Source organism: Pocillopora damicornis, chromosome 5, assembly GCF_964200805.1.
Source record: "Pocillopora damicornis chromosome 5, jaPocDami1.2, whole genome shotgun sequence".
Taxonomy (NCBI): domain Eukaryota; kingdom Metazoa; phylum Cnidaria; class Anthozoa; order Scleractinia; family Pocilloporidae; genus Pocillopora; species Pocillopora damicornis.
In genome coordinates, this window is record NC_142674.1 from 2,557,081 (window position 1) to 2,583,642 (window position 26,562).

Genomic DNA, 26,562 nt, shown 5'->3' on the forward strand with positions numbered 1-26,562 from the left:
AATCGGGAAGGCCTCACGGAAACTCTGCGTAAACTTATCACAGCCGTGTGCCTTGGATTAAATTTTGTTTTTTCGGGAAGATCGGCCCATTCTCGATCAATTTTGCATCTCGCGGGAAAAGTTAAACGAATGGGCAAGTGCAGAAGAAAATGCCTGCACTCAAAGCCTATAGCAACCCAACGAATTTTTTTATTTGATTTCATTTCCGGTAGCTTTGGTCGCGCGTCAATCAGTCGGCATTTTCAAAGGCAAGAGGGTGGTCTTGGCTCTTGTGCGAAACAAACTGCGCGGGTATAACTGACAATGGATCACGTGAGAGCCAATCACAACGACGCTACTAAGTTGTATTAGTCAATTAGCGCAGAGCCACACGATAGTAAATTTGCCAATGATTTGTGTTGGAGACAACAACAGCGTAAACTTAGCACAGCGCCTCAAATGCGAATTATTGCGATTGGGGAAAGGAAGAGGAACTTAAAACTCCCACGCTTCTCGCTTCATCGACATATTGGGAAAAAATTCCAAGGCGATTACAACATCTCAAGGCGGGGTCCTAAAAATTCAAAGCGCACGGGCAAAGGTTTCATTCAAGCGTCGCGCGCACGGCACTAAAATTATTTTTCAAGTGCGCGCACCATGAGTGAGCCTAGCACGGGAACAGATGAAACCAGCGCTAAGGACTCTTCGACGGAAGGAACACAGGAAACGGTGAACGAACTTGTTCAGGATGAAAAGCCGTTGTCTGCAACGGAAGTGCCCAGGAAAGGCAAACGAGGAAGGCCGCGAAAGAACTTTGCCGAGGTAGTGTGTGGTAAACAAATGTAACGTGTTACGGAGCTGCCTCATTCCGATCATGGTGGCGAATTTCGGAACATGCAGCAGGGTCATATAAGAGAATATGAGGTCATTTGGCAAGGACTAAAATTAGCGCAGCTTAAATATCAATGGTAAATGTTTGTTAACTTTTTCACCGCAGAAGCCTGAGGACGATGGTACACCCGTGATAAAAAGACCCAGAGGGCGACCGAAAGGCTCCAAAAATAAAAATCCCAAGGTATGATATTTTGTAGGTGGTAAATTTTTCCTGCCTTCTGTACGCCAATATTGTGCGTTGACTTCGATTCTTACAGTAGCGTGCTTCATATGAGTTATTGTATTGCTATAGAATCTGTGTTATGCATGTTTTGTTATTAATATTTTTGGCTCAGATTGTTGTCCTGGAGCGAAAAATTATTCCGCTGTCCCGTGATGTTGCGCGCAGAAATTTTGGTGCGACAGTTTGAGTACGGGCCGGTTCCCAATTTTTCGGTGCTTCGCTGTAAAAATTGCGCATCTGGGAGTTGTCTTTCGTCGTTTCTGGGGCCAATCCAAATAAATGTAACTTTGCACATGAGTTTTTCCGTTGAACACGCTATTGTGATGTGCTTAATAATGCAGAAAGACAAGTGCCAGTCGCATTGTACTCTCAATGTTTACAACTGTGGTGCATAATAACTTAGTTATGCGTGCTAAGCATCGCTAAGTAAAGGTACCGAAGTACTCCCTGAGACACGAAAGTCTCGCGGCCGCCAAGCACTCGCTAAGTGCACTCTCGTTCGCTTTGCGTATAATGTTATCGAGAATTAACTTTCCTTTTACTCAACTTCCGGTAATTAAAACCCGTGTGTAAAACTTTTCGCGATCGTCTGTTCCTCAAAGCATGAAATTCTCTGCATAGTTTCTTGCAGTACACCCATAAATCACGTGAGGTTTCCAGCGACGCATGCGTGCGTGTTTCGCGATGCAGCACGTGTTGTAGCTGTTGTTTTCGCGGGAAAAATATTAGCGCGCCATGTTGGAGCACCGTCTTTCAATGACATCGTAATAAAGAACTTCCACGTGCGCGGTTTTTTTTGGAGTGTTTTGTGAAGGATCTTTTGTTCCACATCTGCACAATGTGTGTAGCGGCTTAGATCGGAAAACACAGACACTATGAAAGGTCCACAACTGTGATATTGTGGGATAAGTCTTGGCTCTGTGCCCGATAAGAAACGATAAAATTATCGTGGAAAATCGAGTGGAAATCAATGGAATTAGGGCTGAAACTGAACGCCGTTGCCACGCGCTGAAAGAATTGCAATCCTACGCGGATGTAAAAGTGGGTTATAACTTCCTACTTTAAAGCGGTAGTCGATTGGAAATTCGTTTAGTGATAAGAAGGCGTATGAAAATGTGTCCCTCATAAATTGATTTTTTTCACGTGGGATTCGTGATACGTAATACAAACATTGTACACCGTAGTTACCGAGTGATCGCTCATTGAAATCGCTGATCAACGAGTGACTTTCGGAAGAAAAAGTCTTGAATGAATGTAAAAAGGAAGCTTTGCCCCTCCGCTGATTTTTTGTTTTTTCATGATTTTGCAAAACACCTCGTTCATAACACTTCCTACATTTCAGGTAGTAGACACTTGACGTTTACTCTTAAGGAACACGTGCATTCGACGCGGTTTCATCGATAGAATTTCATGATCGGTTTGAAAGCGTTGGTGTTCTCGATTTCTTTTTCAATTTCACGAAAATTACTCGGACCGTCTTTGTGCTGGAAGTTTTAAACGAATGGTGAAGTTTCGAAGTACTATTTTCAAATACACACCGGAAACCGCAGGAAAGTACCTTTCGCTTTCGTCCTTTGTTTCGCTGGAAAGAACGTTAAGACAACAAAGCCGAGCAAAGAAACACTTTTATTATCTCTGTTTAATTCTTGCCTAATGTTGTTTTGGTGAACAATTGCAGTGAGGTACCTGAGGAAAAAAAACACATAACTTTTGTTCGTGTGTGTCCCTGCGTTTGCACGGATCAAACGCTTCAGAGTTCAGATTTTTTTAATTCACAGTTTCATCGTCTCCGGTCGGCCACCCACTTGATATGCTAATCGGGACAAATTTGAAAACAATTTAGAGATATCGCTTAATCATTTTTAATCCCACAGCCGGGTATACATTGCAGGTGACACATTGCTTTAAAAAGAAACTTTGCTTAGGCTTTCTTTGAATTTTGTCAACAATGTCAACTTTTCAAGTTCTGCACCGCAGCTGCCATGAGATGGAGGTTGCTCTGAGGAGTCTTCCTGTTTTAATTTTGTTCCGATTTCTTTCACATTACGGCCAATTTCAAACGGTTAATCACTCCTTATTTGAAAAACATTACCAAAACTCGACGTTAAATGATCATAAATGCTAAATAGGACCAACTTTCTAAAACTTGATTAGAAATTGCAACGTATATAAACCCAAGTCATGAAAATTTTCGTTTTTCTTAACCTGATAGTTTGATGGTGGAATAATTCCCAATGTAATTTTCTATAGAAACATGCATATTTATAAATACATTTGGTGTCACCTTTCCTCCATAGAGACTAATAAAATCAAAAATAAAAATAGAAATGGAAAATAAATGCATCAAGGTACATGAATATTTTCGTTAACCTTAAAAAAAAATTCACTGCCTTTGAGAAACTAGTATTGCACAATCTCTTTCATTGAATGTTGGTTTTATTTGTTATTATTGGTTGGTGATTTTAAATAATTATACAACCACATGGCCATAAGATTTAATGAAGGCTGTTTTTGACAGTTGTTATAAATATATGAGGTCAATGACAAGCTATTTTTGGACAACACTTGACAAAAAAACCTCTGTGAGTCATGCAAAGCTGAAAAAAAGAACTAATAGAAAAAAGATTCATGCCTGGGTTCTTTTAAAATTTTCAGAGTTGGATGCCGAATGGGTGTAGCATCAATCTTTGTCTATTTTGACCTTTTTTGTTATGAGTAATTGTGGGCAATATGTCCGTAGGGAGAGGGGTTTTTTTTTTTGATAGATGTAGATGTCTACAATCAAAGGGGTGGATTTAGCTTAGTCTAGATTCATTTTCCTTGAGTGGCTTAAAAAAAGGTGTCTTTTTGAAAACCACACTTAATGTATGATTGGTGGATTGTTTATGATCAGTTATAAAATTGTAAGCTCTTTTGATCATAAATCTTTGGGAAATAATTGGAAATTAAGGATCTGAGAAATGTAGGTAACAGATGATAGAAGAAATAGACGAAAAGAAAGGAAAGGAGAAAAAAGAAGAAGGAGTGGACATAGACAAAAATGTCCATAGTCTGATGTACTTTTAATTCACCTCAATAATACAAAGCCAAGCTAAAATGAAGACAAAGTGAAACTGAGGAGAAACCTTTGGTTTGACATGGGTCTGTCCCGGTCAGATCCGAGGTTAACCCTCTAAACCCTTAGAGTGACTAACCTCAAATTTCTCCCTACAATATCATCCCAGAATCACACATTAAGGTCATGAGAATAAAGGAAATGATCACTAAGGAAAGAAGCTTTTGATCACCAAACAAATTCTCCTTGTCAGCACCTTAGGAAATGGATAAAGAGCAGTAAGGAGAATATGCATACTGATGTTAGGGTGTAAAGGGTTTAGGCGGGAAAGAAGAAGAGGACCATGTTTATTGTTCCCTGTGACAATTTGAAATTTCTACCATCTGCAAAGCTGATATAACATGCACCCACATGTAAACTAAATTTTCCTTAGAGTTCTTGGGCCCTCAGAAAGTCTTTCCTATGTTCCTCTGCTCCTCAAACTTATCTAGGATATTGCTCACAATTTTGCATGTTTAACACCCTGTTCACAAGGTTAGCTTACTTTTATCATTCTCTAAAGAAGTCTACAGTATCCTTCATCCCTAACTATACAACAGACCATAATGCCATATTCACCACGACAACATAAAAATATATGCTAAATGTGGTAGATTAGCATTCTTTGTACCTCCCATAACTTATTTCACAACAGCAAAAACATGTTGGATTGGTACACAAGCTGATTACCTACAACAGCTGTTTCTGCCTTATTCAAATACCCTATTGATGAAATATAAATAACACATGCAATGAGCCTTGTAATTGGGTTATTGACTGAGCAGGAAGCTCTCAAATCTGTTAAAATGCTTTTATATTCTCAAGTGTTGCTTTCAATTAGGCAAACAACTTGTAACAAAGAGGACACCATTATCATTACAGCTTTGTACAAAGGCGCTCCACATTTATACATTTGGATAATTTCAAAAAACTAGAAAGCTGAATGATGTAGATGTGCATTGTTTTAATTGGGAAAGATTTCTTCTGGCTTTAATGTTTCCAATTATCAGCCAATGAGCAAGATTCTAAGATTTGAGTAAACCTATCATTTCATTACCAGCTGTAATTAACAAAGTGTGTCTGCTGAAACTCATTATTAAGTATTTTTCTCATCAAAACAAGCTTAATAAAGGATTCCCCTATTGAAAATATATACTTTTATCATTGGCTGTAGTGTTTTTAACCCTTTCATCAGGACTAGAATATTGTATCAACATTGATTACCAAATCTTATTCATTGTAAAAAGAAAAAGGAAAAAGAGAAATAAAACTAGAGAAAAATTCATCAACGTAGGGGTACAAGACCTCAAATTCCTTTATAAATCCTGAAAAAAATGAACTGGTATAGGATATAGCCATGCATTTTTACATTTTTATAGCCATGCAGTTTGTGATACGAGATAATATAGATTTAGCTAAGCCTAAAAGTGGAACTCGCACTTTTTTTTTTCCTGCACGTCTCAAGGGCACAACACCTTGCCCTGGCTAGGACTAGAACCTGGGTGGTCCAACTTGGAGCCCAGTGCACTGACCACTGGACTACTGAATGAAGCCATGGCATTGGCATGCCCGTGGTACAGTTGACCACGCATGTTAAAAGTAGCACCTTGTATGGTCGTACAGTCGTGTGGTCATACATCCAAATTTTTTTGGCTTGATGGGTTACTAGTATTTTGTTTAATTATGGGGCTTCGCTCTGCCAGCTCTGTTATTAATCTGAATCCCAAGGAAATTAGGACAATTATAAGAGTGGTGTCGGTTTTTCCCCTACACATATATGCTGTGGTGGCTGGTCTCTAGATCACACTAGAGGTTCAGGTTTAAGATGTAGCCAGGTCTTTGTGTCATGTTTGGTGGGCAGCAGCCAACTCGGCCCCAGTACAGACTTTATCATTTTATCATTAGCCCTAGACACCACAACTACTTCTCTATCCTTCTGACTCTCTTATGTACACACCTTAACAATTATCTTTACTTCACTCATTCAATGAAGTTGTTGTGGAAAACAGAAAAACTCTGATTAGATGGATGGATACATTTTAGGAGAAAGTTTGAAGGCCTCAAAACTGAAGCGAATTTTTTTTCCATTTTACAGCCAAAACCAGTTCCAACAGGACCAAAGAGGCCAAGAGGAAGACCTAGAAAATGGGTAGGACGAATCTACTGGAAAGACCCTTTATCATTTCCATGAAATTTTCTTTTTATCCTTTCAATCTGATCAGCTATCAGCGATGCAATTTATTCATGAGTTGCACTATTTTTTGCTCTAAATTGCATCCTTTTCTTAGCCAATAAGAGAGTGACACCAAAACAAAATAACCAATCATATTTCATGACTTGTTTAAATTAACTTGTGAAATTGCAGGGAAGTGAAAAACAAGGGAGCCATTGTAAAAGTGTTCCTGTTTCCACTTTTTTTTTTTTACCGATGGGTTTAGTGCTGGATAATTAAATAATTTCCCTGACTATAATACTGTGTTTGAGCAGTTAAATTTTGCAATTTCAAAATGGTCATAAATCAGTAGTAATTGAAATTTGTGTCATGTAGTTTTGATTAAGAATCATACAAGTAATTTCAGATCAAATTCCATTGGGCTCTTAGTTCAATAAATTACCATTAGTAATCAGTCTAACACTCAGAACAATCTGTTATGTTTCTATAAACTACTTTACTTTATGTGAAACTAAGCACAAAAAATGCCTTATAACATATACCCTGCACACCCTATAATTTCAGTTCATATCACATGCCTTAGTTAGAAATACATGAACAGACAGACTTGCAGAGAAACTCAGAAGTCATCACCTCAGACAGGCTCAAGCTTGATAAATAATCTCTCTTTTGTCGAGAACCACTGATGCCCACCTGAACTGAGGTAGCAAAACCAAAATTGGTGAATTGTTCCTTGGATGATGGTACAAGCATCTTTGTTCCTTGCAAATCAGATCCCAACCCTGCCCCAAACGTTCCTGTATAATGGGACTTGAATTGTCAGCTGCCTAGCTACTACATGGTGTCTCTTGAATATTGGGGTTTACTTAATGCAGTTTAAGCTCTACTTCATTTGGCCGGTAGATCTCATAGCAACATAATTCTTTTTCTTTGTAACTTCTAATCATTACAGCCTCTTCCTGATGCATCTCAACCAAAAAGAAGCAGAGGAAGACCAAGGAAGAATGTGAGTAATGCTCATGTTAAAATCAGGGGCACAGGAGTACCCTCTCCTCTTTCATCTCCCATACCACTTTCACTTCTGCCTCCCCCCCCCCCCCCCTCCATAATCAAGGGCTCTGCTTACATGTCCTCCTTCACTAATGTCAAACATCTCCACTTCAAAAAAAAAATAACTGCTTGTTTGTCAAGGATATGGTTTTGGAAAGTAATTGAGAGGAAAGTTTGGTGAAATTCACAAATTTCAGGACTTCTAAGTGGAAAATTTTAGTTTCATTCTAACAGTCAAACAAATACTGTCCAAATTCTTGGAAGCATATTTTTTTAACCTGACATTAATTTTTTGTAGAGTTAGCATAATTACATTCAAGAAAAATTTTCCTTTGATCTCTCCAGAACAAGTTGCTACTTGTATTACCAGACTCATCTCTGCACTGAAAACAAGCCAAAGTCGTAACTTTTGTTCATATTTTCATGTAGTTGTATTTTTATGCCAAGCTATGTCTTCTCTTCCAGGCAAATCCAACTTTAGAACTTCCAACCATGGTTAATACCACTACAGATCAAACATTGACCAATGATACAACAGCATCTGTGACGGCACCAATTGCAACTGACATTGTTCCACCAGATGATCTATTTAACAGTGATGACATTGATTGACTGTGTTGTTGACAGATTGACTAATGCTTGAGTGTTCTTGAGGTTGGAAGGTATAAAAGAGGTGTGATGAAAATTGGACACCAACAGTGTTATTTTGACTCAGTGGTGTATGGAAAGTAGGCTATCAAAAGTATATATATTTAGCTAGAGAGCAGTACATTAGATGTTATTTTGACCCAAGTAAATATAAAACATTCATAATTTTACTACAAAATTTTCCATTACACCAAATAATTTTATCATAGTAATTATCCTACAACTCTGCAACTTATGCACTACTGGTAATGATGCAATGAAATTAATATTTGTATAAAGTAAAAGTTATAGTATATAATAGTTTGCTGCAAAGCTCTGGAAATATTCCACATGCTCACTTGCTAAGCTAATGGCTGAAGTATAAAAAGATTATGGTTGACATCAGTGTGGTGTCTAAAATATCTACTTAGATTCTTTGGGAATCTTAATGTGTTTGATGTTATATTGATTGTCAAGTTCATTGACATTTGAGCAAAGATGTTTGCATTGCAAATCTGCCAGATGTGATGCTGTTAGAATTAAAATATTTGTTGTGTATTGCTATACCATGTGTACATATTTTAATGTTTTGAAATTATGATGATAATCATTATCCATGCATTCTGACATAGAAGTCTGATTTTTACTTTGGAGCAATTCCAGTCTCAGAGGAACAGTGGACCCACCCCTCCCCTAATCCAACAGCCGTTAACTGATAACAACTTGGGGTTAATGTTGGGTTAGGGGAGAGGTAGGTGTGCTGTTGCTCAGATACTGACATTGATTCCTTACTTTTAACACATACATGAATTCAAATTTTTCAGTTTTGAAATTTAAAGTAGAACATTAAAAAATTTAGTCATCAACAGTTTTTTTTAATTATTAATCCTGATGAAGTGTGGTGGCCATACCATTACAAGTTCAACTGGTAAAACAAGGTGATGATTAAATTTCCACCTGTCATGTTCTAGCCAATGGTATGGCTTCATCATGTTTTATCTGCAGTGAAGTTTAGAAGGTCTTTAAAATGTCCACTGTCCTGATTCTTTATTAGGTAAAATGAAAATTTTGCATCAATGGTATTCCATCGATGTCAAGTCACTTCTAGGAGTTAAAGAGTATACTTAAAACTTGAAACTATCTGTTACAGTTGGGTTGTTTTTGTTTGCTTGTTTGTTTTGTGTTTGGTTGCACAAAAGGTGACTAACAGTACTTGAATGTCTTGTTTGTTAAGTACTTTTCATAAAAGTTAAGTAGGCCTTCTAATGGTCAAATGAGTTTAAACATAAGTGTTTATTGTTAGCTAAATCATTTTCTATCATTGATTTTGCTGTACTTTTCAATAACGAATTACCATAGAAGTTTAAATTCAAACTAATGCTGTTTCCAATGGCCCACATTCAATATTAATAGTATATTCTCCTCTAAAACTGTGTTTAGAAGAAGACATGACTTCTCCCATATTCACACCAAAGCTTAGACATGTTTTTAAGCTGTTTTGTTGACCATGAGTTAACAACTTTTTTTAATCCATTGAAGCTGCTTGCACCAATGTTTGTGGCCTTCAACCATACCATTTTCAAGTTGGTGATTACCTGAATCCTCAAGGAAAATTCAGTTTTTCAGTCCTCTGTTTCTGATTTTCATTCAGTTAAAACCAGTTTAACTAAAATGTTTTGCTGGTGTGAATGGGGTATGATGAAAAAATATATATATAAATATTGTGAAATAGCAAATTTTGTCAGCTTCTATCAATTTCTTTATTTTCATATAGCTAACTTAAAACTTTCACCATACAAACTCCAGAAAAGCTAAACAAACTAGTAAATGCATGGAAGGAATTTTTATTTCATTATTTAATTTTTTTCCTTAATAATGATCCCCTGTGAGTCCTGACTGGGTAAACAAAACAATCTAATGTCCCAGCTTCTTGTTCTGTAGCACAGATCAAAAAGAAGGAACAAACAAATTTGCTTATTAGAACACAGGAATGGGCCTTGTTTAACCACACATATTAAAATTGCACCTCTTGGAAGTCTCTAAAATGGTCATTACATGGTAGCATTAGAGAAGTGATTTTGAACTCATCTGAGTTTGCTTGTTATTGAAAAGCACAAGAGAAAGCATGTTTCCTATTGAAAAGGTGACCTTGTTGTTAATTCTTCCAGGTTTTAACTTTGTTATGTAAAACCATACAAATAAATGGAAAAAAATAAAAGCCAAAAATAAAAACCACCTCAGACATTTGTGAGTATTTTAGAGCACCTCATTCATGGAGCTCCTGCAGTGCATCAACATCACTCCAGGAGCTTCCTGTGGCACACTAATGTCAATTTTCATGACAGACTTTGCTGAAGGGTAGGACTGCTTGTAGTCTACAGTGATTTGGTTGTTAAAATTAATTCTACAGCTGAAACAAAGAAAGATGTTATTCATTCTACTGTGAAAATGAAAAGGAGAAAAAAGGTGGGAAGTGTGTCAAGAAAGAAGGCCAATCAATGGCTGCAAAAGAGACTCGTAAAAGTCCTTTGATACTGGCACCTCTTGTACCCCTGAGTGGAGAGGGGCACCATGAATACAGTATTTCTTAACCCTTTAACTCCCATGAGTAACCGAATCAAAATTTCTCCTTACAATATCAATACAATATCAACCAGATAAGTGATGAGAATAAAGAAAAATATCAATTTGAGGATAATTATTTGATCCAATACTGAATTCTCCGAACCAACATTATAACAATTTTATGGTTGACAGTAAGAAGAAACACAAATTTGATCTGGGAGTTAAAGGGTTGATCAAAATAATTGTTGGAATCACAAGGAAAATTTAATGTTAATCACTTCTAGGCATTTCCTGGGTTAAATGTAGTCTTGCCCCATTTCCTTGAGCATTTTAGTTGGTAACACTTTCTGAAAATCATCAGAATGCAGTCTAAATTTTAACCCTTTCACTCCCACAATCTCCTTGGTAATTCTCCTTACTGTCTGCCATACGATTGTTCTGATGTTAGTTCAGAGAATTTGGTACTGAATCAACCAATAATTCCTTAATTGAAATTTTTGCTTTATTCTCATCACTTGTCTGCTTGATATTGTACTGGTAGTTTGAAGAGAAATTCTGTCTTGGTCACCAGTGGGAATTAAAAGGTTAAGGGTCAAACTCCCTGTAGTGATCAATGTGTAAGTTCTCACCACAGTTTGGATAGATTCTTCAGCAAACTGGCTAGTAGAATTGAAGGACAAATCAGCAAGTGGGGAGAATCTAGATATCCAGATCTTAAATGCTTCAGAGTTTACATCATACAATTGCCTAATTATAACCTGATTGCATGTTAATGAACCACAATGAAGTTTAGAAAAAAGGAGCCGTCAAATCATAACTTAAATCAGTTTATTTTCTTCCAAAATAATTTTATATCCTTCATCAGTTTTTAAATACAATTCAAACTAAGTCTACTAATTATCAGATGGCACTTTGCATAGCCATCACAAAAGAATAACTAACTAATGCTATCACAAAACTGGTTCACCATAGTTATTGAAACTATGACCTTCCTTACAATTCACTCTTTATTTTTGTCAGCACCTGAAGGGGAAAGGATAAATAGGAGTTAAAAAAATAACTTGTTAACTCTTTCAGCACCTAGGATCTGATAAAAAAAATATTATTAATTTGTCACTCTAGCTGCTGCACATTTCCTTGGCAATTAGTTCAGAGAAACTTGTTGGATGAAGTTAACAACACCTACTCAACAAGTTTGAGTATAATTTCTCATTACCTGCTTGCTGGATAAAGTTTGAATATTATGGGGAGAAGTTTCATGTTAATATTATTTATTTCTGAGAGGTGATTGCTTTTCAGGGGAGTGAAGGCTCTTTCACCAAACATCAGCTTGTTATAATAAGCCAAAATCTTTTTATACAACTGATTACAGCTTCAGTTATGATGGTTAGGGATAAAAAATAAAAAAAAAAATTGTAATTGAGTCAAATGGCCCACCCAACCAGAGCCTATCCATGTTTCTCGGAAGGAACTGTGAGTATTATGATTCCCTCCTGGATGGAATACCACTCCATTGCAAGTTTACTCCTCAGCATTTCATCGCACCTCTCTAACAATTTGCCGCTATCCGTTTATACTCCCTGGTGGAGGGAGACACTGTGAGAGGGAAGTGTTTTGCCAAAGAACACAACACATCAACCTGGCCAGGTCTCAAACCCGCATCTCTCAACCCAAAGTACAGCCTTCTAACCATTACACCATAGTGTCTCTCAAAGGGATAATTCATATTTTTTAAGATAATATGTGGCTGATATGAGACGTGAAACTAGATATAAGACCAGATCCTCCTCCTGCTTAAACAAACTTGAAGAAACTAATCATGCTTGCCTTTTGAAGGATCAAATTTGAGTGAAGCTGAATTTATACAGTATCTCTGTCCTGTTGGCCTTGGGCCATCATCAAACACATGTCCTAAATGGGCACCACACTAAAATTAAAAGGAACAAGAAATTCAGTTAGAAATCACATAAACATAAAATATTAAACTGACCATATCCTTGACCCATTAACTAACATGAGTGACCAAGACAAAATTTCTCCTTAGAATATCAATACAATATCAACCAGACGAGTGATGAGAATAAAGAAAAGTATCAATTTGGGGATAATTAATTGATCCAATACTAAATTCCCTTTAAACTAACATTAGAAGAATTGCATGGTTGATAGAAAGGAGAATTACAAATTTGATCTGGGAGTTAAAGGGTTAAAAACTGTTATCATTTGAGTGGTTCCTTTGAGAGTCCGTTCTGCACAGGTGAAAGACAATACAAACAAGTGGTTGGGACTCAGTAAAGGGTGGTCAAATTTGAGTGAAGCTGAATTTCTGCAGTATCTCTTTCCTGTTGGCCTTGGGCCATCATCAAACACATGTCCTAAATGAGCACCACACTAAAATTAAATTTGACTGCTTAACACTGTAACTCCCAGTAATTCTCTTTACTGTCTACCATACAGTTCTTGTGATGTTAGTTTAGAGAATTATGTATTGGATCAACTTATAATCCCCTAACTGATATTTTCCTTTATTCTCATCACTTGTCTGCTTGATATTGTATTGATACTGCAAGGAGAAATTCTGTCTTGGTCACTCATGGGAATTGAGGGGTTATAATAGGTGACTTGCTCATTAGAAGTGAAAATTGCAGTGATTAGGAAGAAACAAATTGGGGACTTTGAACAACTGACCTCCTAATACAGGGTAGGGTGACCACTTAATGCAGTGCTACTCAATACAGGTTTCTCCTGTATTTGGGTCAGAAGAATAATACAGGTTGATTGTGAAATATGGGTTCATACTTCATTGAGGCCTAAATTTTTTAGGGCTTCTTTCAGCATCATTTTCAGGCCCCAATAACACTTCAATATTGTTGTTTGCCCAGAAATTTACACATGGAGTGAAACTATGACACTCTACTCAAGAATCTAGAGGACAACCCACCAGACTCTGTGTCTTAATTAGACAGACGTTTAACAGGATCTAACAGCTACTATGAGAAATTTTCCCAAATCTTGCCAAGTTCAGGGCTTAAGATTTCTGTGTGCAGCTTTCACTATAGAGTGCCATTCTGAAAGGAATATAAGCTGGAAGGATTCAACTCACATCAGCACAAGTGACTTCAGTTCTTGTCATAAAATGTGAAGTATCTGTAATTTTTCTGACAGTCCCATCTGTAGGTGTGTCCCAGAATGAAGGCCAACCAGACCCTGAATCAAACTTGGTGTCAGACAAAAACAGCTCCTTGCCACACACAACACATCTATACACACCAGCTTTCTTGTTATTCACAAGCTCACCAGTAAATGCTCTAAGGAAAGTCAAATAATTATAAGATATAAGTTTTATAACTAAGGACTCAGTAGCAGATCTAAGAAGCAGGTCAAAGGCTCCACTTATTTTAGACCAAAATTATCCCACGCCAAAAAATGTTTTGAAGAGTGCAATGAGAGATTTCCTGAGCCAGTGGTCATATTTGCTTTTAAACATGTTTTTTAAACAAATACGATCAATGTTTAATTACAAATAAGCTACAACCTACTATAGAGAAAACTCAACAAGTATTTTTGTTTTACCTTTCAGTTCCTTTCTCCTGTGTCACACGGTACTGTTGTGGGGTAAGTCTCTCTCGCAGTTCCTTCTCGCTAAATTCAACCTTGTATGGTTCTTGTTCTGTCTTGGTTGCTAACAATTAAGTAAATAATTGTTTGAAACTAATTGAAGTGAAGTCTTACCAGCTTAGTGCTCACCAGCATACCAGCTTTCTTGCTGGAGCCTAACATCTTAACCCTTTCACTCTCATAAGTGACAAAGACAGAATTTCTCCTTACAATATCGATACAAAATCAAGAAGTTGAATGATGAGAACTACGAAGAGTAACAATTAAGGGATTATTAGTTGATCCAATACCAAATTCTTAGAAGTAATATTTGAAGAATTGTATTTTAGACAGTAAGGAGAATTACTAATGAAATCTTGGGAGTTGAAGGGTTAACATCTTTACATCAGTATGTATATTCCTCATGCTGCTCTTAATACAATTCCAACTGTGGTAACAAGGAGAATTTGCTTTGAAATCAAGAGCTTCTGAAGCTGTCAATCTATTCCTTTACACTCATAACCTTCATGTTTGATTCAATAATGATCCTGTAAGGAGAAATTAGATGCTAGTCGCTCAGAAGGATTCAAGGGCTCCCAGTTTACAAAGCATAAAGTGACTATTAGTGATTTGCTTTTCCTCCAGAATGGGTTGCCAGCTGGAATTCCAAGCCAGCAAAGAGAAATGACTGAAAAAGTAAAACTTTTGGTCGAATGGAAAACTGCGTTAACTCCCTAGGAGTAACCAGCATCTAATTTGTCCTTACAGTTTTAAACTATGGAATCTGTTAACAGCTGAGAGCAAAGGATGCTGAATATTCTTCTAAATCTTATATAGTTATTATGTGCAAACATTAACCAATGTAATTAGCTAATGTGGGAAAAAAATTATGCAAAATAAATTGATCAAAAACAGAAGGTTAAACAGATCAGTTGCCAGTTAAAGATTAATTGTTCTAGTAAGCAGTGTTAATATCATGCCTAAATGTTTTTCTGCCTGTTCTTTAATCGCAACTGATGTCTTGCAATAAGATTGTGAAAATAAATGTGAAATCTACTCATCAAACAAAACTGTAGATCAACAGTGGCTGTGATTGTGTCAGAACAGGCTTTTCCATTGCAAACACAAAACCAGACAAACCAAGAATTATAATAAACGGCTGAGACAGTTTACATTTGAATTTGAAATCAGCAGTCTTATATAGTCAAAATACCTGTGATCATCTGGGTTTAAAATCAATTTTTTTAACGCAAAAAATTCGTTATGGACAAAGAATTACAATGTCAAACACAAAATCAAGTTATGAATCATCAGATATCAAAATTTTGCTCGACGCCGTAGAAATAATTGTTAATGTTTCTGGATGTACAGTTCACATGTTTTGACTATAATCAAAAGAAGGTTGTACTATTTCAAAGTACTAATAACACAATACCTCGACGTGAAAATTTCACAGGAAAATTCTGTACAGAATCTTTTGGTGGAAAAACTTGCCACATATTCGCAGACTCGCTATCTTCGATCTGACCTTTTCTGGAAATACTCACCATGAAATTTGTTGCGGAAGGATATGACGTCATTAAAAATTTAACTCGAGGTCGACAAGGTTTAGCATGTTCGTTCGCTGATTTGCCAATCAAATTAAATACTACATATAAAATCATTTATTTGTGAATAAAATGAATCTAAGAGCGAACACAAAACAATGTAAACATCATTAACGACCAGATCTTCAAGAAAAATTCCATTTTCTAATAGTTATCACGCATACTGGTAAACTTACAGTAAATTTATCATAATAAGACAGCGCGTAATTCTGTCAGCACAAATCCTAAAAATAGACAGCACTGTGAGAAATTTTTATCAATTTAAGGATACGTTATTGAAATGGTTGTTGACAGACAATGTAAACGAATTCAAAGAAGTTAGGAAGTGCCTAATCGAGCTTATCAAAATAGCGGCATGGTCGACATTAACAGTGAAAAGTCCTATAGATCGGAAGACAGCTTTTCGAGAGAAATATTCTCGAAACTGAAACTAGAATCCTCTGAGTGGAATTGCATCCGGTTTCGTCCAAAATTAACTCAATACGACGTTGCTAAAACAGACTGTGTTTTATTGATGGACAAGCAGGCAGACGTGCAAATACTTGTTCGGTGTTAAGCAAATCGCATCTTTAATGTGAAAACCATTGCCTTAAAAATTATCGTTCTTACCTTCGCTACCCATCAGAAATCTCTTTACTGTAAGCACTATGAACAAAAGAGAATAGTCACAGCAGAATTTCATTCCGTCATGAAACTCTCTGCTGCGATTACGTAATATCGTTCACGGGATTATTGGAGCGGGAACTGGGATTGAAAACAAGCCACAAAACAAGTAAGAGCTGGAAACGAGAGGAAAGATGACGTAAGGGAAGGAGAATGTGCTACGAAAAATTGGGATCAATATCCGTATCTGGGCAACTGCCCACCTATCCCTCCTCTGACTGTTGTTGGGTTGGGGGAGGGGTAAGTGGGAAGTTCCCCAGATACTGATATTGATCCGAAAATTGTGCAAAATTTGGAAATTAATTGTATCACAAAGATTAAACTTCCCAACAACAAGTCTTGCAAAACGATTAAAGAATTTTGCTCACCTAATTGATTGCGTTCGAACAGACCCTGATTTAAAGCGCTTCAAAGGTCTAGCTGATAGTGCAAGATTCCCAGAAAAACCTCTCCTCGACACTTTTCAAATCTTTCCACGCGGGATAACGCGCGTCCTACAAAGGCCTGCTAGCGGGCTAGTCTAATTACCTTTAAAAAGGAAATTTAGCTGAGAGAACAGGGTTACTTCATTATATATAAAAAGGGAGACAAAGGCAGAGGACGCTGGGTTACTTCATGATAGTTTAAAATTATTTTCAAAGTGAATACGTTGAAGCTAAGAACCAAATTGTATATCAACGGAATACTCGTCATTAAATAAACTTTCAGCTCGAAAAGCCTGGAATTTTCCTTTGCCATGCTTGTTTTCTCTTACAGACTTTTATGAACTTTTCAATTTTTTCGCAAAATTTGTGTAACACTGTAAGTTTCTAAAGTTTTCTCCATCGTTTTACGCGGATATTGGGCTCGCAGCTGGCAAAACGACTCTCTAAGAAGCACAGCACTGAGCAAACTGAATTCGTAAACCGCTGACAAATTAAATCGCTGATAAGAAAGATATTAAGCATACTAAATGAAATGGAATCAGATAAACATATAATAATAAATAAGTTCATCATATCTTGGAAAATCGAAAAAAAAACTTTGTTAGTTTTTGCATCAGTAGCGTGTAGATTACACATTTTTGTAACGCCATCTTGCTCCGAGTAGCATCTCCTTCGTCATTGGCTAGAATCTATGTCAGAAGCCCCTGAAAAATCTCCCACTGACACTTACAAAAGAGATAAGCTAATCATGACATGTAAGCACGGAAAGGGTTTATAAAATCAAACTACCAAAAATGCTTGATCAAAAGAAAGTGAAATCAGAAATCAACTGGGCTTGTCGATTCTCGTAAATTTCCACTTTTTGCCGCTTACTTCGAATTCTTGTCGCCGATAAACTGCGGCGAAGGAAAAACTAAGATGTGAAGCAATTATCATGATCTCAGGATGAAGGTAATTCCACCAATGAAAAGTGATTAGGTTTTTGCGGACTGCAAACGGATCCCGTTCTGCAAACTGGATGTTCATGTTTTAGCAGGTTTTTAAATTGATGCATCCGCGACTTACCGGCAAAATTGTAAATGAAAAATTCGCGTGGAGGAACGATCACCAAAAGCTTGAAGCTTGACAAGCCGCCGAGGGCGACATTTTGATTTGTCTTCCACGATTTGCTGTATCGGAAAAACCTTATTTACAATCTGAAAGCGTAACTTTCAAATTTAGCGATATGCCCCCGCGAAATCTGGACGTAACACGATCACAATCGTCCATGAATATCGAAAACCTAACATCAATTCCCGTTGGAGGAAGCATTACTCTGATAAACTACTCCCATACGCAACTACCGACTGAATGCAACACGAGCTCGGCGAAAGATCGCGGTTGGGCTTGGGTTGTGTGCGGCGGATCTTTTTTCGTCATGTTCATGGTTTATGGAATTCATACGTCGTTCGGTGTTCTTCTTGTGGTATTACTTGATCATTTCAATGCAAACAAAGCAAGTACCGGTAAGTAAAGCATACGATTTTTTTCTCTTTAGACGCTCAAATCTACAGAGTACAGAGTAGTTAAGTATTTTATGCCATTAGTAACTACCCTAAGAATCGCTTCAGATATCGTGGCTATATAACTTTCCTTCGAAGGAAACTGTAGGTCTAAAAACACACAACTTCCGATCGAAAAAGCTGCTGACAGGAAAACCTTAATTAGAGTTGTTTGTCAAAGTAAGCCATTCCAACTAATGTTTGTAGCAATTTTTCAAACTCACAGTCAGAAATGTATCCACTTGATTTCCGAATCAGCATTTATGTCCTTCAAATCACCCATGCGAATCATTTGCAGAAAAGCATACCTCTTTTCGATAAAACTGACACATAATCTTTTAGTGCAATGCTCAATCGACGAAATACAAAAAAATATCGAGAACATAAAATATGTTCATGTTTTAAGGAGAGACTTCTTTCTGTGGCGATAGCGCGTCGTAGTTATTGTTAGAAATATACTGTATTTTAAGATTGCAACGAAGCGTAAATTTCGAGTTTCAAATGCAATCCAATGGTGTAGAATTACCGATTCAGTGATGTAGTTAATCGACAGAGGAAAGAACAACAGGCTGAAAACGAAAATCGAACGCCGATTTGTAAGAGACTAATCATAATGTTTAGGTTTACTTTGCAGAGTGATACGAGCGTTTTATGCAAATTTCTTGGCCTCGTGGAGGCCAAGATTAACACTGCAATTATTCCAGTTAGGGATTATGTACGATAGTTATTTAGGAAAATCCCTGGCCCTCAAAAATAGCTATATCAATGTAAGCAACAATGTATAGCGCAAAAAATCAGATCTGATACAGAAATATCCTAAAGCAACATGGACTAGCGTTTATTTGACTCGTGAATTCTGCTTGGCTTTATTGTATTCTGCTTTCAACATTAGCGACGGTTAAATCGGCACTTAAAATAAAGTTTCCTTTTCGTTCTACGAATGTCCATCGAGGAAAACGTTCGCTCTAGTTCTAGAAACAAATTTGTGTTGGTTTCTTTTTTTTTTTCCAAAATTTCACTTTATCATTATATAATCATATGCAAATATGATTGACTGAAAAAGTTGTTACCTTCGAGAGTTTATTTAGCGGTCAATAATAAAAATATGCCCCATTAAGCCAGCCGAGAAATTTCTTAAGAGATTGCAAATAAAAAAGTCATCATGGTCTTTAATCGCACTACGTGGCGTGTATTCGTTAGCCGAAAACAAACTAAAACAATTTCAAAGCGACGAAACGAAACGAAAAAAGGGGATGTAATGCAATCAGCATGTTGTTAGTCCGTGAACGAGTTGGTTTCCGCTGAATTTTTGTTTTAAGCGATGTATTATTAACAAAAAATCTTTTCCTAGGCACAAAAGCAAACTCTAATTCTTTAATCAAGTGATCATGTGTGCGATCAATTTGTACATTCGCATGATAAAATTTCCAAGTAAGACAAGTATCCTCCAGTGTTTAGAAAGCAGATGCTTTTGTTGAGTTTTCTAGTAATTAGACCACATGCAGTCGAAAAACTAAAGTAATATCAGGTCTAAAACAGTAGAAAAAGGTGCGTGAGCAAAAGAAGAAAACAAATAAAAGATATCATTTCCTCTGACGTACAATATTCATCAAACACTTGTTATAATGTTTCAAACAAATAGCACGTTTTTCAAAACTTCTAAAAGTGTAAATGGTTTCAGCTGTTTCACCTTAAATTTTGTGTAATTAGCCTAATTGACAAAGGATTTTTCTCCTTTTGTAATCAGTAGAAAATCAGTGTCACTCACGGCTCACAGAAAATCCGAAAACATGTTTTCATCCACTGTAAAAGTTCTAGTTGGCGTCAACTCAGCAAATTCATAAATATCAATGAATACCGAGAGTGCATTCGAAAAAGAAAAAAAACCCTTATGACTGTAAGAGTGTAATATCTGAAGTGGGAAGGGGTGATTTCGCTCTACGTGATTTTTTCCTTCATTAGTATTATTAAATCTGTATGACAATCCTTCTAGCTATTAGTAACTGCGTCATGCTCGCCGTGAATTCTAGATCTTTTCGTGCTAACTTAAAAAAAATTGATAGAAATTTGCGCCCTTAATTGCTTTATTGAAATGATGCATTTTGTGTGAATCTTTTACGTATGATTTCAGTAATTTAAGGATAATGGTGGCCTTAAATTTTCGCTGTTTTTTATCTTTCCAACCACGAATGACGCATTTGAGCCGATGCTAAGAATCCTTTCCGTGACTGCTGGAACTTGAAAATTGAAAATTTGGGTTTTCCTTCCCTAAACTTCCGCGACTGAAGATGATCACGTAAAGCAAAATGGTGTATTGACCGCAATTAATATGACTCCCTAGCGTTTATTATATTAACATTACAAACCAAGATCATTAAAAATGCACCAAAATTAAGATTGAAACTAGAAAGTTCGACGTAAGGCTTCAACATGCATGGCGCTCATGCAAAGTTACATTTTTTAGACCAGCTGCGTAAATCTTCGAGTCCTCTGTTAACTGATTTACATTACACGCTATATTGTAAGGAAAATAGAAACTTCCTTTCTCATCAATGCGTCTTTAGCCAGCGTAACTGGCCGCCCTGTGAAAGTTTTCGACGGATGAGCAGTAGAAATTGGCAAAAAGCGTCTTTGAGAATCCGGAAGCTCCGCTCTCAATTTACCCCACTCTGTCGCAATTAAGTGTACGAAAAACATGCATTTTACAATTTCCAGAGTGAGTTTCAGTACGTGATGTTATGCATGTGTTTTAGATCTGAAATTGCGCAACAGCTCACTTGCTATCTCTTTTGTGGAAAACTTTATTGTTATCTGATCGTTTCTATAATTTGTGAGCTCTTAGCGGTAAAGCCATCGCACTCGGAGAAAGCATGGGTTAATATCATGATGGTTCTTTGCATAAAGTTTTCACCTTTCTCCTTAAACTACTTCTTTCTTACGAAGATGAGCGTGGCTGAGTGACGGTCCGGTCTAACTTATTACCTGGGGGTATCGGAGGATTTGATTGTCTTCATAAAATCTACCTGATCACCCCTCCCTAAGGCTTTGCAGCATTATAATGACCCCTTCCCTCCCCCTCTCCCCCCCCCCCTCATTGCCAGTAAATTTTCTCTACTTTCACCTTTATATTCCGTTAGCGACGACGGATCTCCTTTCCGTTCTTCTTTGAAGCCATGTGAACCCCAAAAAACCCCTCCGACCCCCCCTAAGTGCTTATTACTGACTAGTACCCAGGACGAAGAAAATTGACACAGTTACAACAGACAAACTTGGAGAATCATTCAGTATACACTAACCATGACTTGGTTAACCTTTAAATGGTTTTTTAGGTCACTGTAAACAAAACGATGAATCGTTTTCAACCTAATTGAGACTTCCTTTTTTCCTCAGCTTGGATTGGTTCAATATCCGTCAATCTTCTCTTCCTCTTTAGCCCCGTCACCAGTTCTCTTGCGGGGCGTTATGGTGTCCGTATTGTCACGATCGCTGGAGGACTTGTTATGAGTGTTGGACTTTTTCTCAGCTCATACGCGCCTAGTCTTTTATTTCTGTACATCAGCTACGGTTTACTGCTGGGGATAGGAACGAGTCTTTGTGCGACAATGGCACTAATTGTGTCAGCGGACTACTTCGACAAACATCTTTCTTTAGCCACCGGTATTGTCGCATCGGGAAGCAGTTTTGGAACTGTAGTTTTCCCACCTACTCTGCAACTCATTGTACAACGATACGGATGGGAATCTTCTTTTCGCATAATGGGTTTAGGGGGAATAATGATGGCCATTACAGGACTGGTTTATAGGTCCGTGAACAGGCAAAATCATGTTCCTCTCGGCGCTGAAAGAAATCAGTGCTTTGATATGTCGGTGTTAAATAATCGCGGCTTTGTGCTGTGGACGGTTGCTACTACCATAGCAGGATTTGGTTATTTTATACCGCATTTTTTTCTAGTAAGTAAGTCTATTTAACAATAAAATTATCAGCTTGAAATTCTAAGGCGTAATAGTTGATGGAGGCGAAGACTTCATAACTTCACGCAAGGAATCGAGGGCAAATAATCTAATAGGCTACGCAAAGTCCCTCTTCTCAGCGAAGTCCGTTGCGCGTATCAAAAGAAATATCGACAAATAAGAATGATAATAATAATAATAATAATAATAATAACGATAATAATAATAATAATCGATATGGATCTCTGAGAGGGAGGTGCTCGAAAAGAACGCGCCGTGCCTCACTCTCAGAGCAACGTTCCGCGCGACGCGTTACCATTGATGTTTTTCGTTGATTTTGTTTTGGTCCGCACGGCGGACTTCGCTAGAACGGAGTGACCTCTCGTAGTATAATAATCTATTTGCTCCTTAAAAAAATCTTCTAGTTTTTCAAACGTATAGTAAAGACGGGCTCACGTTTTTTTGTGTTTGTTTTTGCTATTAATTGCACATCGCCAGACTACTTTCTTCACTTATTGTCGGTCACGGAATAGGAATTGGGTAGAATGGCCCGATCAGATTGTAAGATTTGTGATAGAAAGCTTGCAGTCCCAGAGATCACTTTCGTTATAGTCCTAAGACACTTATCACTTAAAATTTAAGGTAGGTACCCTCTACAGGAAGTTTGGCGTGTCCATCTTGAGAATGCTTTGCATGGAAAGAAAAATAACTACTGCGGAATTTATCGAATATCTTTTTTTTCGCTAGGTGCGACATTCTGAAGACCTGGGAATACCGCTGTCCCAAGGCAGCTGGCTCATTTCTTATCTCGGAATCTCCTCGGCTCTCGGTCGGTTGCTCTTTGGGCGAATCTCGGATGCGTGTTCTTTTAAAAACATTCATATATACCGTTTATGCATGTTCTTATCTGGGTTAGCCTCGGTATTATGTCCCTTAGCAAGCTCCTACTGGGCCCTTGTCGTGTATGTTGTGGTGCTGGGAATTCTGGATGGTTCCTATATCGGACTCATGTCTATCGTGACCCTGGACATTGTGGGAGTGCACAAAATTGCCCCTGCCTGGGGAATCTTGTTTTTCTGCCAGTCTTTCACTTATTTACTAGGCCCTCCAACAGCAGGTAACGTTAAAATTTAATTCTCCCTGGTTATTTTTTCGTATTCTTTAAACAATTAGTTAGAGTTAGGTATTTGTTTTTCAATTAATATCTTGACTTAGAGAGTTCTTGTTGCTTACTACACAAATGTGGTTAGCTCATACCGAGATCAACATGACATCTCGTCATCTGATAAACCATACCAAGTTTATGAAACATATACCACTGAGTGGAGGTGGAGAAGAACCGTCAGTGAAAGAACGAGAAAAAACATTGAACACAGCCCACGCGCCATATTAAGTCAAAGAATCGAAATCGTCTTCGAACGCGATAAGACTATGGCAGCCCAGTTTTGGATTTTGGACACTAGTGTCCGATTTTTGATTTTGAACAGTGGTGGTTCATTCTGGATTTTAATTTAAACACTAGTATAAGATTTTTAGTTGCGGACAATGCCTTCCGATTTGGATTTTGGACCTAAGTGGCAGATTTGTATTTTGGACAGAAATTTCCAATTTTGGTTAGCGGACATTAGCGTCCGATTTTAATTTTGGAGGCAAGTGGCCGATTTTGGATTTTGGACGTTCGTGGCCGATTTTGGACTTTGGACACTAGTGACGGATTTTGGACTTTGGACGCTAGTGGCCGATTTTGGACTTTGGACACTAGTGACGGATTTTGGACTTTGGACGCTAGTGGCCGATTTTGGATTTTGAACCCTAATGGCCGATTTTAGATTTTAAACGCTAGTGGAAAATTTTGGATTTTGGACCTTAGTGGCCGATTTGTATTTTGGACAGAAATGTCCAATTTTGGTTAGCGGACATTAGCTTCCGATTTTAATTTTGGAGGCAAGTGGCCGATTTTGGATTTTGAACCCTAATGGGCGATTTTGGATTTTAAACGTTAGTGGAAAATTTTGGATTTTGGACTCTAGTGGCCGATTTCGGATTTTGGACATTAGTGACCGATTTTGGATTTTAGACCTTAGTGGCCGATTTTGGATTTTGGACAGTAGTGGTTCATTTTTTATTTTGGGGGCGAGTGGCCGATTTTGGATTTTGGATGCGAGTGGCCAATTTTGGATTTTGGACACTTGTGGTCGATTTTGGATTTTGGACACCAGTGGCCGATTTTGTATTTTGGACACTAGTGGCCGATTTTGAGATTTTGAGTTTTGGACTCTGGTGGCAGATTTCGGATTTTGAACGGTAATGGCCGATTTTGCATTGAGGACAGTAATGTTGCAAACCAGTAGCCGAGTTTGGGGTTTGGACACTACTGGCTAATTCTGCATTTTGCACACTAGTGGCCGATTTTGTATTTTGGACGCTAGTGGCAGATTTTGAATTTTGCAGACTAGTGACCGATTTTGGATTTGGGACACTAGTGGCCGATTTTTAAATGAATGATGTCTGGGTTTTAGAGGATACTTCTTCTGATATATTTTCCATCTATACCGATGAAAAAATCTCTCTGGTGTAATTGCCAGATCACCCTGTCAATTCTTTAGAGAGCTAAATTGAACAATCACTAATTTAGGCGTGTGCCGGAGATACGGTGGCCTAATTGTTAGTGCACATGACTGCGGGTCGAGTGGTCTGGGTTCGAGAGCTGGCCGGGAGTATTAGTGGGAAACGGTTTATTGTCAGAGAAGCCCGATGAATCGCTGGGGGTAACTTTGCGATGGACTGGCAGGGGGAGGGGAGAGAGAGTAGTAATGCTCCTAGTCGCCCTAAGGATAAGCTCTGGCTGGGTGGGTTACATAGCTCCATTACAGGCATGCATAAATGAATTCTTAGAAGGAAAAAATGTCATTTCTTTTTTCAGGTTTCATGTACGACCATCTAAAAACGTTTAAACCTGTTTTTTATTTGGCCGCTGGACCCATGATTTTTGGTGCATTTCTATTACTCTTCGCTACACTGTGTAAGTCAAATCAGACTTCTCTCGGCCGGCAGGACGTCACTAGCCTGGTGTCTTCTCCTAAACACTACAATGGACTGCACTCAAGTTATCGACGCTGTTCTTGTCCTCCAAAAATCTTGTTGACTGCACCAGGAGACAGAGAATCTTTGATAGTTGTGGAGCGGTTAACGGTCATTTGATGTTCAGAACTAAGAATATCGGTCTTTATTACACCCATTTTGGAATCACTGGTGGTCCCTGTAATCTGATTGGCTCTAATTGATGCGATTTATTCACGAATCGCACCATTTGTTGCTTTAAGTCGCATCTTTTTTCCAGCCAATGAGGTGGCTACACTTAAAACAAAACAACCAATCAGATTTCAAGTTTGTTTAAAGTAACCGATCAAATTGCAGGAAAATTGAAGACAAAGAGTATCATGTGGCAAATTTTGCAACTTTTGTCTCCAAAACTCTTACTTTCCCCCCCCCCCCCCAAAATGGATGAATTAAATTTCAGACCGGCTCAGTACTGCATCAATAAAAAATTTGAACTTACCAAGTCCTTTATTTGGGTGATTTCAAAATGGATGTAATAAAGCGGTAATTGAACCTCGTGTCGTACAATTTTGGTCTGAAATCATACTTGTGATTTCAAATCGAACTCGCGCTGCGCGCTCGTTTGATTTTGAAATCACGTGTATGATTTCAGCCCAAATTGCACTCCACTCAGTTCAATTACCATTATCAATTAACCCTTTGACTCCTAGGATCTAATTGTTAATTCTCCCCTATAGCTGCTATACAATTCATTGTAAATTAGTTACGAGAACTTGGTGTTAGATCAAGATAGCAACTTCTACCTGATAACTTTGAGTATCCTAAATAATGTATGGATATTATGGGGAGAAATTGTATGTTAATCTGACTTCTGGGAGTTAAAGGGTTAAAGCGACGATCTACGTAAAGGGTTTGGTGAAATGGAAGTCTGACTTGACTTTGAAGTAAATTTTGAAATGTTTTAATAAAGTTTTGTTCGATTTATTATCTTTCTACGTCGTTATGTGGTAACCATCGTGAGTAGCCTTCCTTGTTCAACTTTGAAATAGTAATGATTCTATTCTCGCTGAGAATTCATAAGCATTCGATAAAAATATCTCTTACGGAGTTTGGT

The 26,562-nt window shown here is 37.7% G+C and overlaps 3 protein-coding genes across 7 annotated transcripts; 2 read left to right on the forward strand and 1 right to left on the reverse strand.

Annotated features, from left to right (window-relative positions):
- Nucleotides 1-321: 321 nt before the first annotated feature.
- On the forward strand, nucleotides 322-10,272 carry LOC113686546 (uncharacterized). The gene is made up of 5 exons (XM_027204183.2): nucleotides 322-801; nucleotides 977-1,054; nucleotides 6,286-6,339; nucleotides 7,316-7,369; nucleotides 7,879-10,272. The coding sequence occupies exons 1-5, from the start codon at nucleotides 637-639 to the stop codon at nucleotides 8,023-8,025; spliced, it is 498 nt and encodes a 165-aa protein (XP_027059984.2). The 5' UTR covers nucleotides 322-636; the 3' UTR covers nucleotides 8,026-10,272.
- Nucleotides 10,273-11,416: 1,144 nt separating this feature from the next.
- Nucleotides 11,417-16,568, reverse strand: LOC113686616 (uncharacterized). 4 transcript variants are annotated; one of them, XM_027204255.2, is made up of 5 exons: nucleotides 16,419-16,567; nucleotides 14,179-14,287; nucleotides 13,709-13,913; nucleotides 12,433-12,532; nucleotides 11,417-11,628 (listed from the first exon to the last, which is right to left on the reverse strand). In XM_027204255.2, exons 1-5 carry the CDS (start codon nucleotides 16,489-16,491, stop codon nucleotides 11,606-11,608), a joined length of 510 nt encoding a protein of 169 aa, XP_027060056.2. In that variant the 5' UTR covers nucleotides 16,492-16,567; the 3' UTR covers nucleotides 11,417-11,605. The 4 variants fall into 4 exon arrangements, with proteins under 4 accessions (XP_027060056.2, XP_027060054.2, XP_027060053.2 ...); XM_027204253.2 differs by lacking the exon at nucleotides 16,419-16,567 and adding an exon at nucleotides 15,638-15,797; XM_027204252.2 differs by lacking the exons at nucleotides 11,417-11,628; nucleotides 12,433-12,532; nucleotides 16,419-16,567 and adding exons at nucleotides 12,728-12,996; nucleotides 15,638-15,905.
- Nucleotides 16,569-17,497: 929 nt separating this feature from the next.
- Nucleotides 17,498-26,432, forward strand: LOC113686618 (monocarboxylate transporter 13). 2 transcript variants are annotated; one of them, XM_027204256.2, is made up of 4 exons: nucleotides 17,498-18,402; nucleotides 21,829-22,388; nucleotides 23,136-23,505; nucleotides 25,312-26,432. In XM_027204256.2, exons 1-4 carry the CDS (start codon nucleotides 18,123-18,125, stop codon nucleotides 25,587-25,589), a joined length of 1,488 nt encoding a protein of 495 aa, XP_027060057.1. In that variant the 5' UTR covers nucleotides 17,498-18,122; the 3' UTR covers nucleotides 25,590-26,432. The 2 variants fall into 2 exon arrangements, with proteins under 2 accessions (XP_027060057.1, XP_027060058.1); XM_027204257.2 differs by having other exon boundaries at nucleotides 17,622-18,402; nucleotides 23,136-23,217; nucleotides 25,312-25,727.
- The last annotated feature ends 130 nt before the right edge of the window (nucleotides 26,433-26,562 follow it).